The sequence below is a fragment of the Lacerta agilis genome, chromosome Z (assembly GCF_009819535.1).
Source record: "Lacerta agilis isolate rLacAgi1 chromosome Z, rLacAgi1.pri, whole genome shotgun sequence".
In the NCBI taxonomy this organism is placed as follows: domain Eukaryota; kingdom Metazoa; phylum Chordata; class Lepidosauria; order Squamata; family Lacertidae; genus Lacerta; species Lacerta agilis.
In genome coordinates this window covers 19,066,610-19,084,494 of record NC_046331.1, presented here as the reverse complement: position 1 = coordinate 19,084,494, position 17,885 = coordinate 19,066,610, and the positions used below count along the sequence as shown (strand labels likewise).

The 17,885-nt window shown below is 44.8% G+C and overlaps 1 protein-coding gene across 1 annotated transcript in view; it reads left to right on the top strand.

Annotated features, from left to right (window-relative positions):
• The first annotated feature begins 805 nt into the window (after nucleotides 1-805).
• LOC117040269 (rho GTPase-activating protein 20-like) overlaps nucleotides 806-17,885 on the top strand; it is a 29,672-nt gene continuing 12,592 nt past the window's right edge. Inside the window, exons 1-7 of the mRNA XM_033137941.1 lie at nucleotides 806-1,024; nucleotides 3,761-3,910; nucleotides 6,541-6,582; nucleotides 7,959-8,043; nucleotides 8,206-8,283; nucleotides 9,806-9,872; nucleotides 16,738-16,926. Coding sequence (XP_032993832.1) covers nucleotides 1,002-1,024; nucleotides 3,761-3,910; nucleotides 6,541-6,582; nucleotides 7,959-8,043; nucleotides 8,206-8,283; nucleotides 9,806-9,872; nucleotides 16,738-16,926 — 634 coding nt within the window. The 5' untranslated portion in view covers nucleotides 806-1,001. The remainder of the gene's footprint in view (nucleotides 1,025-3,760; nucleotides 3,911-6,540; nucleotides 6,583-7,958; nucleotides 8,044-8,205; nucleotides 8,284-9,805; nucleotides 9,873-16,737; nucleotides 16,927-17,885) is intronic.

Here is a 17,885-nt window from a genome sequence, read left to right as displayed (position 1 = left end):
ACAGCAGACGACACAGTGATTTCCAAGCAGCTCTTGTTTATTCTCAGGCTGGAACAGAAGTGAGCTGAAGGGCTCAGCAGCCTGCTTATATAGAACTCAGCTACAATGCAACAGTAACAACTTTCTGTAGTTACCCAATCCCTGAACGTCACTTTTCAATCCTTCATTTGCATGTGCGGACCTGAGTGAAAACTGCAGCAGAATTAACTATATACACACACCCCTAGTGGCCTAGGGTGAGAACTTCAATACATAACAGGGGTCATTAGTTCTTTTCAAGTTTCTCAAACAATTATCTTTGTGTATGACAGCTGAGAGGTGAATTCATCTCAGAGGTTGGGCATAGCCAGGATTTATTATTATGGGGGGCAGGCAGGCTTTTTGTTGGAGGCAGAACCGAGTTATCTGCAATGCAGTGGGTCAGTTAGTTAAGTCAGCTAGTTAACTATTTTTATTTATTTACTTGATTTGGGTGGGTGGGACAGCTGCCCCCCTTACTACACCCAAGTCCCAGAGATTGGGGCTGCCATTGCATCCCTGGTCTCCCACGCTAATTGGATCTTCTGCCAAGATGTGTTTTTGCAGCTGGCCTGCTTTTTGCTTATCTCAGTCATGTGGTTTGAAGAAAGCAGGACGATTGTCTGATTTTATTTTATTTTTTGTTGATTCAGATTCACTGGCATACACAAAGCACGAAAAGGAGATTTATATCCAAAACATATGTGCAGGATCAGTTGGGTGAGAGGGGTTGTTTCTGGTGTTTGCCTGAGCTAAGGATTTAAAGGGCCACCTTCATTGGCATTGGCCCCACTCCCCCATCACAACTCATTAGATAATTTCTCTTTTTCAGCAGGGAAGTCATTTGTCACACCGTCCATTCAGACAATGGATTACCAGCCGGGGCTTTCAGTAATCAAAATTCCGTTTTCATTTTGGAGGAACATGTACAGCTAACCACAGGCTTACAGACGCAAGAGAGATGTTTGTTCCTCTTCAGCAATATGTTGATTGTTGCCAAGTCCAAGTAAGTGCAGATTTGATCCACAAGGCTGTTAATGAAGTGGGTATTTCTTAGGAGTACCTTGCAAATAAGCTCACAACAGTTACTTGCCCAGGTGTCTGTACTTGCTAATGGAACCTTCTTGAGTGTGGTCCATTTGTGGCCTCTCTCTCTCCGTTCTCAGAATTAAGCTAGGCATTGTTGCACGCCCCAGATGTTGCTGGACTACAACTCCTCTCACTGTTTGCCATGCTGGCTGCTGGGGCTACTGGGAGTTGGAATCAAACAGCATTTGGAGAGCACCAGGCTGGGGGAGTCTGGTGTAAGAGCTCGCTTAGCTTATCATCAGTGGAGGAGGGCAGTAGTGAGCAAATCATATTTGGAAAACAGGCTTTTCCCTGTTTTCGTAAAAGGGCTATTGAAATCCGAGGTTCATTGGGATAGATCTCCTCTCAGCTTCTCTTCCGCTCAGGACTAGTTTGCAAAAAAGGATCCTTCCCAGCTAATCTTCCAGCTTAGTTACTGCTTAGTTACACCTTAGTTACAGTGTTACTATTACAGCAACATTTAGCTCCTTTTAATTTTTCCTTTCTCTATGAGCTGGGAGTCTGACCGCGTCCTGATTTTCCAGCGGAGATTCAGCCGCTTGAGCGTCCCGGAATCGGGCTTTTTCACCTGGGGGAGGGATCGCCGCTTCACTGGCGCCAAGGACTCTCCTTTCCGAGCCTTCAGATCCGGTCCGGGGAGCCCTTTCTCACGCCGCGGCAGCTCCTTAGAGGTTCAGGACACCCACCTGAGCCTACTTGGGGGGTTGCGAAGCCCAGCTACCCCCCTTTCACCCCGTTAGTAAGTGCGCGTCTGCAGAGAAGAGAAGAGTGCGTCCGAGGCAGCTCCGCGGAGAACCGGAGGCTTTTCCAGCTGTTTGTTGATTGATTGTGGGATGGGCACATCTCACCCATGCAAAAAAAATTTTTTCCTACATCCACATAACTTTATTGGCACCAGAACACCTGCCTGTATTTTCCCTCTATTGAATCAGGATTTACCCTGCACAATGCACATGGAAAATCTGACAAGTATTTTTTTTAATGCCAGCAATGTGCTTATGATATCTGAATGACCTGTTTGCAGTATTAATGAAGTCCTCATATGGAACACCTCAGGTTTCTAAAGTTTAGGGTATAATTAGTACTTTAAACACACACACACACACACACACACACATTCTGAAATGGACCAGCAGGATAGAAATGTGCTATACATCAGAATAAATAAATAAATAAATAAACAGTCGCGTCCTGACTTTCTGATTGCTTCATAAAACAAGTTTAAAATGCAGCAAATACTCTTATGAAAGTAAGTTGAGGGGCATAGGGTTGAGCGGGAGAGAGAAGCAAAATTAAAGAAATTGTGCAATATTTTGCCAGATTAGATTTGCTACTGCTAAGTAAAATCACAACAAGGCTAATGCCTCTTTTATGAAATGCCAGACCCCAAAGGAAATGGGGAGACTTGGGAAACATCAGTCTCTCCCTATGCAAGGTTTTATTGGTGTGCAACAGAACAAATAATTGTGATTACTTTATCGTTTGTTTTATTTGTTACAGTAATTTATATCTCACCATTCTAGGAAAAAATGTGCTCAAAGAATGTCACGATGTGGTAAAATAAAACAGAAAATTTACAAGAATGAACAGATCATACACTATTAAAAAGCAACAATTTAAAACATAATGCGTTCTTTAAAATTATGCTGGAAGAAAACAGCTTTCACTGCCTACTGTGTAGATTTGGGAATTGACTGCTCCACTGGAGTCTTTTCTCTCATAAAGAGGATATTTCTGGCATCTGATTCTTGACCCCAACAACAACCATTCCCATTCATAAATCTGTGGGTCCATCCTGCTAACAAGGAGTGTGACTTCATTGGTGAATGTGTGTAGGGATGAATGAACCTGCCAATTTCAGTTTCTCTTCATCTCTCATTTATCCAGCCTCTCTGCACTTGCACATCAGTTTCCAAGTTGCTGCTTTTAAAAGTCCTCATAAAACTTTGTCTGTATTTTAATGTATAATTTTCCTAATACAGTATACAAAATCAGTATCATTTTTGCCCTAGTATTGCATATTTTTATTAACAACTCCCCCTATTGTAATGGGCTTTTAAATGTTGTTTTCACTAACATATGCATTTGTTCACATTTTCCATTAAAATGTGAGATTTTGTGTACCTTATTTGATTGGAGAACGTGCAACACAAAATTCAGAGAAGTGTAATTCTTCTTCTTTAAGTGCATTTTGTTTTTAAAAGAATATATATTATATTGCTTTTTCACATGTAATTTAAAAAAAACAACAGTAAGCAACAACAATAGCAAGTCTGTCATTTCTTGAAGGGAAAGTGTGTCAGCAGTTGGAACCAGCAATTAGAATAAGTCTATATGTATTTTAAAATCTACCAAATAAGACTTTTCAGATTTTTCCATGGGAAAGTTGTGTCAAGAATTTTGTAGGATGGTGTGTTTTGGTTCACATATTGTTTGGGGAAGAGTGAACCAGGAAGGTTTACCTTTAAGGCAAATTCAATCAAATTTCCCTTTCTCTCCTTAAGGGTGGTTCAACAGTGGTCATAATTCAGGAGAAGTGAAGATAAATGGTGGGGAGGTCTATGGTGGGAATGCAGAAGAAGACATGGGCACCACATGCCGTCTGCCTCTTGCCAGCATTCTTAACATAACCTGTCTCTGGCTTTGCATCTAGGTCATCCTCTAACTTGAAACTGAAGAAGCAGGTGCACCTGAGTGAGGTGTGGACAGGCAGCTGCCTCAGTGAAGTGTCAGAGAAAAGATTCACCCCTGAGACCTCCTTTGTGATTGGCTGGCCCACCACCAACTTTGTTGTCACTTATAGGTAACACCTTCTCTCAGAATTCATCATCTATTCCCCCCCCCCAAAAAAAAACAGCTCACATTTTCCTTAGACGACATCCGATGACAACACAGGGATGCAGAAGCGGACCTCCACCACCCTCACTCGCTAAGAATGTTTCCCAATCTTAATTACTTTGTTTGGCTAATTTATTTACAAAATTTATCTCCCACAATTATCTGTGCTCAATGTAGCTTATGCTAGTTTTAAATAACAGAATACATAAGCAGTAATTTGAGACAGGTCAAAAGCACCACACTAAAACTACGACGACAACAACAGCAGCAGCAGCAGCAGCAATAAAGAGTTAACAACATCCGTTTGAACAAGTATTATTAACATGGAGATTCATTAAGGGTTGAATGGTAGTTTAACTTCCTTTGAAATGTTTGAGATTTCCTGCCTGGGGAGAAATCTCAACCATTCAGTCACTCATTCATTCATTTACATCCTTTGAAGCATACCATGAACATGACTTAAAGTACAAATAAAATTCAGTTCTGGACACATCAAAAACCACACAAGGATTACTGTCTTCAAAGCATGGTATAATGTGATTGGTGTAGCCATTTGACCTTTGAAATGATTGTGCTTATTTGTCCATTTTGTGGCTAATTTCATAACAAAAATGCGCCAAGCATATGTGCTCTGTAATTTTTCTTCCCCAGCCTGTATCCCTCCAGATGTGGTTGGACAGCTTCTATTGGGTGTTGATGGGGGAAAGCTGCACCCAGCTGAGAGTGTCTGTTATCTGAAAATAGACAACATTTCCTCCTTCATATACTAATTCTTCACATAGCTATACTGTGGGATTTGTTACCACAAGATGGAGTGATCGCCGCCAACTTAGATGGCTTTAAAAGGGGTTTAGACACCTTCATAGAGGATAGTACAAACAAAGGCACTAGTCACAATGGCTACGCTGTTCCTCCAGAGTCAGAGGCAGCATGGCTCTGATTACCAGTTGCTGGAAACCACAGGAGTGGAGAGTTGCTCTTGTGCTCAGGTCCTGCTTGCTGGTTTCCTACAGGCATCTGGCTTGCTGCAAAGAGAACAGGATGCTGGACTATAAATGGGCCATTGGCCTGATCCAGCTTCATAGCTCTAATGTTCTTAATGCAGAAAATAAATACCTTTAATTCAGTAAGTCAGTATTCCATCATATCCACACTATATATTTAAAGCGAATGCCCTCACCCCAAGACTCATGGGACCTGTAGTTTTCCCGCTCATAGCTACACACAGTTAAGAACTACCGTTCCCATGGTATTTGGTGAGGGTCATGTTTAAATATATGCATTAAATATATGGTATGGATCAGCCCTTTATTCCTGCTTCAGCAGACAAGGTTGGCTAACAACATTTGCCCTATGCCCCCCTCAATATCTTTCCTGATTGAAGCTAAAAATGTAAAATTTATTTCCTCATCTCATCCAGGAAATAATTTCCTATTGGCTATTCAGGCTATTGGGGAGTATTCAATTGACTTTGCTCTGCCGCGCATTGCAGGATACTTGACTAGAAGAATGACTACTCTGACCTTTGCTTTTTACAGCCAATATATGTTTGGGCAAACCTTGGTACAGGTTCTGTATCTTTCACGTCATTGCAGATACTACCAGGGAAATAGTTTCTAAGAATTGCAAGGCAAGGAAAGCAGACAAAGCAAGATATTAATTAGAGGCCGTTGCCCAACGTGAAAAAGATGTTTGCTTCAAACGTCAGAACAAGGCATTTGCTCTCCGCCCCCTTATCAGAGCCTCGCTTCGCTTCGCCAGGAAATTGAGCTCAGCAGCACAAGAAAATTATTTTACTAAAATAGAACAGGAAGGGGCTGTGCTTTTGTACTAGGCCTTTGTCAGAAGGGACAGTGATTTATAGTTCTGTATATCATCTATGGCAGTGTGAACAAAGAAAAGGGGGAAACTTCCCCAGCCTGAGGGCCGCATTGTTCTCTGGATCATCTTCTGGGGGCCGCATTCCACTGGGAGGCAGGGCTAGAGGCAAAAGTGGATGGAGCAAGACTTTTAACCTTCATACCAGCCAGGCAAGATGGAGGTTTCTATGGAGGAGGTTTCTATTCATGGAGAATAAGTCTATCAGTGACTGCTAGCCATGATCGCCAAGCTCTGCTTCCATGGTTGGAGGAAGTAATGCTTCTGAATACCAGTTACTGGAAACCTCAGGAAGAACTCGAGTGCTCCTCTGCTTGGGTTTTGCTCAAGGGTTTCCCACAATGAGCATCTGGTTGGTCACTGTGAGAGTAGGATGCAGGCCTAGATGGGCCCCCTTTGGCCTGATCCAGCAGGCCCTTCTTAGAGGGCCACTGTGAGAAGAGAATGCTGGACTAGATGGGCCATTGGCCTAATCCAGCAGACTTTTCTTATCTTCTTAACCACACACATCTCATCCTCTGAGACATTATCACAGTTCACCCACGTAAAAGCACTTGAGGAGCAGGGCCTGGCAAGTGGTGGGGCCTCTGGAGGGGGAATAGCATAGAGAGAGTCCTGAGGGCCACAGTTGGCCCCTGCAACTGATGTTCCCCACCCCTGCTGGAGCCAGAGGACTTTTGATGCTTCCTTACCATTGTGTTTCCTACTCATTTTCAGGTCGCCTGAAGTGAAGGACAGGTGGATGTCAACATTGCTGTGGTAAGAGTTGCATTCTTTTTGTCTGCAGCAGGGATGCCACGTGGCCTAAAGGTGGGAGTGGGATTGTGCCACGGTGGCCTGCCTGTGGCATCTAGTGGCCCTTGCCATGGCTGCTGCTTGTTCCCCACTAAAGTAGGCTAGAAGCAGGGCTACCTCCATCAGTTCCGTTGTGGCAGGCCAGCCCCATCAGGCCTCATCTCCCCTCAACTTGGCACCTAAGGGCAACTGCCATTCCCTCAGGCTGACTCAGTGGGAGAAATGGGAAGCAGAAGGCTCATTCCATCAGCTTTGCCAAAAGCCCAGATCCATCGGGCACCTCATGCCCCTGAACTGTGCCAACTGTTTAGAAATCAATACTGAGTTTGGATTTTAATTTTCCTCTTTCCTCCCCATCCCTTTTCCCTTGCATGTCATGCTTTTTGGTTTTTAGGTTGTAAGCCTACAGGCAGGGACTGTCTTGTCTTGAATGTACATAAGTTGCCGTGGGAACCTTTTTGGATGAAGAATCGGGTATAAAAGTTATAAATAGATAGATAGATAGATAGATAGATAGATAGATAGATAAGCCAACTGGAAGTGGGAGGAGGGAATGTGTTGGGTCTATAGTGTGCCTCAGAGTGTACTGTCTTATACTTTGTCAATGTTCTACTTTGATCCCATTTAGCCACTTTTCAGGTATTCATTCACAAGAATTGCCAACGTCCTGCAGCCTACAAAGCAGCATTGGACTATAACTCTCATCAGCCCCCAGGGAAGATGGGAGTTGTAGTTCCACAATATTAGGAGGACATCTGTTTGGCTACTGCCACATAGGAAACACATGGGAAGGGTGGCATTGCAGTGGAAGGCAGCACCCTAGACTAACACACATCCATTAAAAAGCTACACTCCTGCTGTGTGGGTAGCTGCATGCCAGGGCTGGGCATGGCCAGAGATGAAAGTGGGCAGGGCAACGGGTGTGAATTTTACCTTTGTGCTGTAGGTTACATTCCTGGCACACAGAAATCAGAGGTTTTGAACATACCCACATACCCACACCTGTGTAAACCATTATCATGGCCCCAGGACCACATTCCAGCCAGGTAAATGTTCTTGATGCAGGACTGCTCTGAGGGGTACAACATGAGGAGAGGTGTCGTGGGCTGAGCAGGGTCCTCAGGGCTTGAGGTTCTCCACCCCTGTGTTAGAGCCTCTGAAGGGAGCTGCTGAGTGTGCACAGGACTTAAATGGCATGGGGATCCTTGGGTGAAATCAACCCCCCCAAAAAAGTTAGTCTCCCCAAAATGGTCTATAGCAGTGTTTTTAGTGCCTTTCTCTGCATGCCCCAGTAACTATGCACCTTGTGGTTTTCTTAACAGTAAATTTATGAATTACAGGCACATCAATGAAGTGAAGCAGGCTGAGTATCCCAAAAGTATATCCATGCAGATTTTGTTGATGGACGGTGACCACAGCTCCTCTGTGAGTAACAGTGGGGAAAATAGCCTGGCCTATTAGGTTGGTCCTGTTCTTCAGTACAGCCATATGTGGCAGTGCTTAGTCTTGATTTTCAATCTAAAGTGGTTTTAAGGCTCTATGGTACCTGAACAGAACCTAAATGTGTTTTTTATTCTTTGTGTCAAGAGCACTGCAATAAACGTCTCCAATATAGAAACAGCAGAGCATGTCATCAAGAGGACCACTGAGCAGCTGGGACTTCCTGTAAGTGCAAAATTTATTTCCTTTTAGAGATGGCTCAGCAGTACTGCATTATTTTTTTTACTAGGTGTGAGGCGGGGGGGTGGGAAGATGAAGTCATTTGAGCTTTCTTAAGTGTAACTGAGGCAAGGGATCCACTCATGCCCAAGAAGCAAACAGACTGGAGAAGGGATCTGGGCCACATGCTTTTTGCACCCTACATTTTTAAAAAATTAAGGAGGTATTAGACTTACTGTGTATGTATTTTATTTTGGGGGGGTATACTGGGTTCTGAGACGGAGTGGGAAATAAGCACTAAAAGTGAATATGCATGACTTTAATAAATACATAATTAAGACAACTGTAGGGCTGTAAAATACAGATTTGTTCTTTTATGACCAACATATTCACATGAATGCTTGGGTTTCCCCCCCCCCCACACACACTTAGTATAAGACATGAGTGCTGCAAGTTGTAGACAAAGCCATTCCTTTCTCAAATTTCTGTGGCTTTGCAAGTATTCCTCCATGAGAAGGTTGGTAATTTCAGTCAAGATTCCCTAACTCTCCCCCTGCTTTCCAAATCACGCCTAAACTTTGCTGCTGCTAAGGAAGGCAGTCTGGGAGGCACAAGGGTGAATTCTCAGTTCACACAGACAAAGTGGCTGTAACTCTTGGTCAGACCTTTTGCTCTGGAGCATGTCCCAGAATCAATGTTCAGGGGTTTCTTCAGAGAGAGAAAAAGTTTGAAAGCCACCGGCCTCGTAGCTTGCCACCTAGGCAAAATATATTAGTTTATAATTTGACTGTGGTGTGCTAAAATGTGCCATGTATATAATGACTCAAGGCAGGCTTTTCAAGTCTTGTGTAGATATTGCATCTACCGGTATTTCCAACCTAGGTGGCTTTAAAAGAGCATTAGACAAATTTGTGGAGAAGGAGGAGGCGGCTACCGCTGCCTGCTAGCCATGATGGCTGTGCTCAGCCTCCACTGTCAGAGGCCGTAATGCTTCTGAGTACCAGTTGCTCGAAACCACAGGAGGGGAGAGTCCTCTTGCTCTTGGGTTCCTTTTGCAGGCCTCCCACTGATGCATCTGGTTGTCCACTGTGAGAAGAAGATGCTGGACTAGATGGGCCCATTTGCCTGCTCCAGCAGGTTCTTCTTATGTTCTTATGTAAGCCGCTGCTGTCCAGATGCATGGCTGTGCTGGTTGGGGCTGATGGGAATTGTAGTCCAAAACATCTGGAGGGCACCAGGTTGGGGGAGGCTCCTGTAAGGTTTCAGCTTTGACTTCTTTCTGTCTGATTGCCTTCCCCTTTCCTCAGCTGTACTGTTCCGCTTCCTCTGAATGTCAGACTTGCTGGTCACTCTGTTGTATTCCTCAGGTTTGCAGCCCTGCATTTCCTGATCCTCCCTTCACCACCTGCTGCCTGGGCTTCATTGCCTGGTATCCCCTTCTGTTGTTTTGCATTCCCCTTTCCCAGCTGCTCCAGTCTTTCATTCTGCCACCTCATTTCTACCCCTCTTTCTGTTTTTCAATCTACAGGGCCGGCCAAGAGACTATCTCCTCTGGGTAATACCAGGAAGGGACAATCATGCTTACCCACTTATCGGTAAGAGCTCTTGCTTTCTTGAGTGAACATGGATAATTCAGTATTAATTAATGTCAAAATGAATATTTGTAAGTCCTTCTGATGTGAGTGGCATCTTACCCTTTCATTTCTGTGGAGTGAAATTGTTGTTCCTTTTATCATCCAGGACATTGCACTCTGCGAGGCAGTTTAATGCAACAGCAAAAAAAACACAACAACCCTAATTCAATTCTAGGTTGCATCAGCAGAAGTTGAGTGTCCAGGTCAAGGGAAGTAATAGTCCCACTCTGTTTTGCCTTGGTCAGACCACACTTGGAATACCGTGTCTAATTCTGGGCACAACAATTTAAGAAGGATGTTTATAAGCTGGAACATGTGCAGAGGAAGACAACCAAGACGATCAAGGTTCTGGAATCTAAGCCTTATGAGGAACAGTTGAGGGAGCTGGGTATGTTCAGATGGAGAAGTGATATGATACTCCTTTTCAAATATCTGAAGAGCTGTCACATGGAAGATGGAGCAAGCTTGTTTTCTGCAGCTCCAGAGGGTTGGACCCAAACCAAAATACAGCAGGTGAAGCTCTTGTGGCCAGGACTTGTATAAACAGGGTTGTTTGTGAGGGCATTTAGTGGAGGAGTTTGAGGGGGAAGCCTGGATTCCATCTCACAGCATATGTATGACTAAGAGACATGGACAGTGAGGGAGCTGCTGCAGTGACCTGAAAGACCTGTGCCATGTTTGTCTTCCTGTCTAAGAACGTGCAAAATCATACGTGACAGATGGCCATCCAACCTCTGCTTAGAAAGGTTCAAGGAATGAGAGCCCACCATTTTCAAAGTAGAGTCTGTTCCACTTCCAAACAGCTCTTACTGGCAGAAAAGTCAGAATGCCCTTTATTGTAACTGGTTGGAATGCCCTTTATTGTAACTGGTTTGGGACCTACCCTCCTGTTACCTCCATACACTACTGCCCCTGTCCTGCCACCCAGGGCCGTCTCATCATAGGGCCTGGGGGGCCAGGGCGCCGGGCCCCCCAGGGGCGACCCCGCGAGCCCGCCGGCATACCGGGCACCCCCTCCCCAACCCGCCCCCGCCCTCACGGGCGGGCGGGCACTCGCGAGCTGGTGGGCGGGCTGCAAGCTGGCCGCCCTCTGGAGCCCCAGCTGGAGCGCTGGGAAGGGCGCGCAAAGCCCCATGCCGCTCCAGCGCCACGCCCCTCATCCCCCACTCACCCACCCCTCCTCCCGAGGAGCGGCCAGCGTGGGAGGGAGGCAGGCGGAGAGGTGGCACGCCGGGGGCGCCGAGGGATCGCCGCGCCATGGTGGCCGATCCCTCTAAGACGGCCCTGCTGCCACCAATAAGGAGTCACCTACCACCACCACCACCACCACCACCACCCCTTCCTCCTCAGGGAAGTGGCAGGAATCATTCTGTATTATCATTACACCATGTGATCTCCCACTTTCAGTCTAAAGGACTACAGCCAAATACAGGTCTGCCACATCAGGGAGAACCAGGCCCTTTCTGAATGAGGGCTCTCCCACACTTCCACTTGTCCCAGGCTTTTTGTGGGTTTGCCCCGCTGATTTCCCTGGGAAAACCTGCTGCTTACCACTGAGTCAGAGCAAAAGTCCATCAGGGGTTTCTGCAGATTGACATGAACTTGGATTCAGTGGTAAACATCAGGTTTTCCAGGGGAAATGGCAGGGTGAACAAAAAACCTCTCGGACCCATGCCTAGAAACCATGGGACAGGTGGAAGGGAATTCAGGACAAACAGAAGTGTGGACAAGCCCTGAGTGAAAGAAGAATCAGATTCAAACCTTCTGCCTTAAGCAACCCAAACATCATATGGTTACAAAAGTTGGGTGCCACCCCCTACTTTCTATAAGACTCCAGGGGGACCCAGGCACTCACCCAGGGTCTGTGGTCTTTTGGAGAATTGAGACATGTCAGAGACTGTCATAGCTTTAAGAAAAATGGTTTGTTCACCTATTTACACCTTCAGTCTGCATGGAGGGAGTCCAGATCTTACGGCATGGTCATCTGAAGCAGAGCTTGTATCCCACAGCAGTGCAGATCCCTAAAGTACAAGGGATCTCTCCCAGCCAGCCTTCAGCCAGCCTGCCCAAGATGTATCCCAGTCTTTCTTCTTTCCCCTCCTTCTTCCCAGCACACCTTGCTAAAAACAACCCTCTTTTCCTGTCACCTCACACCCAGTTACGCTGACAACCTTCCAAATCCCAGACTCTGTTCACACCTCAGAGCAAGGGGAAGGTCAGTTCTCTTGTATTGCCAATGGCCCTCAACAGTGTTGTATTGCTTTTAATAGCCTTAGCTTGGCCAGGTTGTTTTGCATTGGCTAGCTCAGGAATTCCTCTGCAGCTTGTATTTCTCCTTTCACATCCCAAATAATCAAAATCCTACCATTTATTAATTTCTAGGGTTTAGCCCACCCAACCCAAAACCTAAACACCATGCTTTCCACACCAACTTAGACGAGAGCTATGAAATTCAAACTTGCAAGGAAAACAATGCCTTCAGAGATGCTGTTGGGGGGGGGGTGTTGTTTCCCTTAATCAACTACTCCTGTTTAAATAAGCAAACATCCATCTTCCCATTATGAGCGTGGAATCTTCAGCTTGTTTATTTCTCCTGTTAAAGAATTCCAGCTAATGTTTCTGGATATTATTTCAAGTACAATAGGCTGGTAGTTAATTCAGATGGAGTTTGTAAGGACATAAGAGCCTGCTGGATCAGACCAATGGCCCATCTTGTCCGGCATCCTAATCTCACATTGGCTAACTGGAGGCCTGTAGGAAACCTGCAAGCAGGACTCAAGCACAACAGCTCCCTCCCCTCTTTCAGTTTCCAGCAAGTGGTACTCAAAAGCATTTGCTGCTTCCAACCATACAGAGAGAGCATAGCCATGATGACTGGTAGTCATTGATAGCCCTTTCCTCCTATGAATTTGGCCCATCCTCTTTTAAAACCATCTAAGTTGTTGGCCATCACTGCCCCCTGTGGGAGTGAGTTCCATAGTTTAACTCTGTGCTGCGTGAAAATGTCCTCTTTATCTGTTCGGAATCTTCCAACTTTCTGCTTCAATGGACATCCATGAGTTCTAATGTAAGGTTACCAGATTTTTTTCAATGAATCTGGGGACACTTTCCAACTTCCTACTAAATAAGAACTACAGTTAGAACTGGATATGGAACAACTGATTGGTTTGAAATTGGGAAAGGAGTACAACAAGGCTGTATATTGTCTCCCTGCTTATTTAACCTATATGCAGAATTCATCATGCGAAAGGCTGGACTGGATGAATCCCAAGCCGGAATTAAGATAGCCAGAAGAAATATCAACAACCTCAATATGCTGATGACACAACCTTGATGGCAGAAAGTGAGGAGGAATTAAAGAACCTTTTAATGAGGGTGAAAGAGGAGAGCGCAAAATATGGACTGAAGCTCAACATCAAAAAAACTAGGATCATGGCCACTGGTCCCATCACCTCCTGGCAAATAGAAGGGGAAGAAATGGAGGCAATGAGAGATTTTACTTTCTTGGGCTCCATGATCACTGCAGATGGTGACAGCAGTCACGAAATTAAAAGACGCCTGCTTCTTGGGAGAAAAGCAATGACAAACCTGGACAGCATCTTAAAAAGCAGAGACATCCCCTTGCCGACAAAGGTCCATATAGTTAAATCTATGGTTTTCCCAGTAGTAATGTATGGAAGTGAGAGCTGAACTATAAAGAAGGCTGACCGCTGGAGAATTGATGCTTTTGAATTATGGTGCTGGAGGAGACTCTTGAGAGTCCCATGGACTGCAAAAAGATCAAACGTATCCATCCTTAAAGAAATCAGCCCTGAGTGCTCACTGGAAGGACAGATCCTGAAGTTGAGGCTCCAGTACTTTGGCCACCTCATAAGAAGAGAAGACTCCCTAGAAAAGACCCTGATGTTGGGAAAGATGGAGGGCACAAGGAGAAAGGGACGACAGAGGATGAGATGGTTGGACAGTGTTCTCGAAGCGACTAGCATGAGTTTGGCCAAACTGCGGGAGGCAGTGAAAGATAGGCATGCCTGGCGTGCTCTGGTCCATGGGGTCACGAAGAGTCAGACACAACTGAAAGGCAACACTAAATAGATGGATTTTGTCAGGGGACTGATTTGTAAATCCGGGGCCTGTCCCTGGCAAACGGGGACGTCTGGTAACCCTATTCTAATGTTATGAGAGAAGGGGGGCTTTTTCTATCCACCTTCTCCATGCATCATTTTATAAACCTCTATTACTTGCCTGTTCTCTAAATTAAAAAGTCCCAAATGCTGCAACCTTTTTCATAGGATAGTTGCTCCACCCCTTCGATCATTTTGGTTGCCCTGTTCTGAACTTTTTCCAACTCTGCATTACCCTTTTTGAGGTGTGGCAACCAGAACTAAACACACTGTATTCCAAATGTGGTCACGCTGTCAGTTTGTATAACGGTGTTATGATGCAGGCAGTTTTATTTTCAATTTGTTTCCTAATGATCCCTAGCATAGAATTTGTCACGGCTACTTCACGGCGTTTCCATGCGCTGCTCTGGTTCGCCAGAAGCGGCTTTGTCATGCTGGCCACATGACCCGGAAGCTGTACGCCAGCTCCCTCGGCCAGTAACGCGAGATGAGCGCCACAACCCCAGAGTCGGACACGACTGGACCTAATGGCCAGGGGTCCCTTTACCTTTACCTTTACTTCACACATGGCAGGCAGCATCATCTTCATTGTGTTAAACATTGTATCCTAGTTCAATGGATTTCTGAAATAGATACAATGGAACATTCTATACATGGTGCCCTATCTATTCAGATGTAGCTGTTTTTGTTGGTAAAAGAATAAATAAATCCATTTAGCTCCTAAACAGCTTTGGGCTGCCTTTAAGGAGCCTAAATAAAAGTTTGGGTTTGAACTGAGGCTAAACAAGGAGTAATTTCAGAGATAGGCAGCAGGAAATTAAGATGAACACAATATTTTCTTTTAAATTATTTAATAATAATAATAATAATAATAATAATAATAATAATAATAATAATAAAAAATGCCCTATGAAGGCAAAAAGTGTTTGTTTGTTTTTTGCTATTGGCACATATCAGAAAATGATGCAAGTTTCGATGTACAAATAAAATTAGACAGAGTATTTACTTTGGCTGAGAGTATAGGGCATGTCTTTTCAACTTTTTCCCATAGTGTTTCATAACAATTTCTATTATTACAAGTGACATAATGACAGTATCGTATTTAGGGTTGGGCTTTCTGGTCAAAATGGGACTAAAATGAGAGCGGAACTTTTGATGAAGGCTGTTTGGGAATGTTGACAAGAGCGGCCTTTTCCTTGAGACTTTTCAGTTAACTTCTTTCAGAGGAGCCAAAACCCTTTGACTGTTGCTTCTCTTGGGCTGTGGGAGATGTCAAGGCCTTTTAAAGCAGGCTCAGCAGATTTGGGGTCAGAGCCCCCTTCCACCCTCCTCCCCCTCCTCCCCATTCAGATTCCCTTTCCTTTGGATGCCTAACCATGTCACATCTGTGATCAGCTTAAGGTTTGTTTGTTTGTTTGTTTGTTTATATCCTACTATGTAGCCCAGAGGGGATCTCCCCACCCCCACCCCACAAAATTCCACCAATGAAAATTAGATCAAAGTCTAGTGTGAGGGACAGACCTGCCATACTGTATTACTTCCTTTACAGGTAAAGGATGATCCCATGGCTGGTGTGAAGGATATCTCCACAGTTTCTTCCTTTGGCTAGATGTGGTTGGTGGGCACAGGATTCTTCTCCAACTGACATCCCCAGGCCAGTCAGTGACCCACTGTAGATCTGAGTCTTGACTAGGGACTGAAGGATAAATTAGATTCAGGGCTTATCCACACTTACCGGTATCTTTCCTCTACTCTTTCTAGGCTCTGTGTCTGAGTGCCCTTCTTTTTGTCCTGGAGCGTTCCCCGTGAAAATCTGCTCTTTAAATATGAATTGGAGCAAATGGCAATCTGCAGAAAACCTGATTCCTCTGATCGAGCACTAAAGAGTGAGAGATGGGGGGGGGGACTCCAGGACAAAAAAACCCAATGCTTGGACATGGAGCTTTTAAGCACAGACCTGTACCTGGAAAGAGGAGGACAAAATAAAAGTATGCATAATAAGCCCTTTGTTTTCATTTGAAGGGAAATTGTCAAATTCTCACTTTCCTAAACAATATGGGAACCAAAGCATGGGACCTTCCTTAGAAATCTGCACATGTCCAAATTTTGAGGTGCGATTTTCCAACCAAACTTTGTTTACAAAAATGCATATACAGTGGTACCTTGGTTGTTGAACTTAATCCGTTCCAGGAGTCTGTTTGAACCATTCAAAAACCAAGGTGCGGCTTCCGATTGGCTGCAAGAGCTTCCTGCACTCAATCAGAAGCTGTGTAAGACACGTCAGATGTTCAGCTTCCAAAAAATGTTCACAAACCGGAACCACTGTATTAGGAGAGAGCATGCATAAAAATGGAATATATGGTGAAACTATCATACAACATGCTAGATGTTGCTTGCAAGAAATGTGTGCCTAAAACTGCATACAAAAATGCATGTATTAGGAGAAATCTGCATTAAAATGCTAAATAATTTTTGTAGGACTTTTTTAAAAAATTGCAAACTGCTGCAGATATTCAGAGAATTGAATTTTAAGATTATAAAAATGAGAAACTGAGAGATCTGAAATAGAAAGGTGTTTCCTTTCCTAGTCTTGACAGGCAAGCTCTTTCAATGCATTTAATTTCGTAAGTCCAGCTGGTTTGAGCTTGGTCAGGGCTAGCGCCTTGACTGTTTTCAGAAGCTAACACCTCTTGTCATTGCAACAGGCCATGAGCAACCCTTCAGCATTATTCTCAGCTGCCTCCAAGATTCCATGCACCAGCCACAAGATCCTGACAACAGAATGCTGCTGACTGATTGCTATGGAACTTCCATCCTGGACCAGCTCCCCAGGGATAGGCAATGCCAGTTCATCTTGAAACTCAGACACCAGGCTCCAGAGCAGCTGCAGAGAGGTAAGGAAATAGTCCCGAATTGCTGGCAAGACCTTCAGGGATCTCAGCTTGTGATCTACTGTTCTAATTGTGGGGACAGATTTAGTACCAACATGAATTTTCTCACTAATTAGGAATCCAGTAAATTCAGATACAACTGTTTGAACTCTAGGCAAATTTTTGTTTCTGAAATTTTACTTTGGGAGTAAAATTTGGCGCACACACCCATATTGTTTTATTAAGGCAATAAAATTGTCAAATGTCATTAAACACCTTATTGGTTTGTCAAATCACCAAATATTGTTAATGGAGATAGTTGAGGGGTAGGAAAAAGATACAGTGGGAAGGCAGAGGTTGGCAATTTGTCCTCTTTCCCTAATGGAGGCTAATAACAGCTTCAGGAACTAGAAGATTCAATCAGTGAAATGAGTTGCTGCTGTTTTTGGGGTGGGAGGACTGAACATCCCTCCCGCAAGCAAATATCTTTCTAGTCCCTCATTTCTATATAATGCATTCCAGTAGTTCACAAAACAGTTCCATCTCTCGCATACGGATCTTAGAGTAGGGTTACTAGATGTTCCCGGTTCCCGGGGACAGTCCCTGGATTTGCAAATCTGTCCCCGGACAAATTCCGTCCCTGGAATGTCCCCAGATTTGCAAATCTGTCCCTGGGAAACGTGGTAGTGGCAGCCTCAGCAGCCCGGGACCAGCCTGGTAGCGCAGTGGGCTCTGGCTGGCTTCAGGAGCTGCTTGCTACCGTGGCGCCTGCCATTTTTCCTCTCCAGAAGTCCCCATATGATGTGTCTAGTGCACAACACATCATATGGGGACTTCCGGAGAGGAAAAATGGTGGGTGCCATGGCAGCATGCAGCTCCTGAAGTCAGCCAGACCCAACTGCACTACCAGGCTGTCTCCGGGGTGCTGACTGCCGCTGCCACCGCCACTGCCAAAGGGGAACCAGGGGCATCAGGTGGTACAG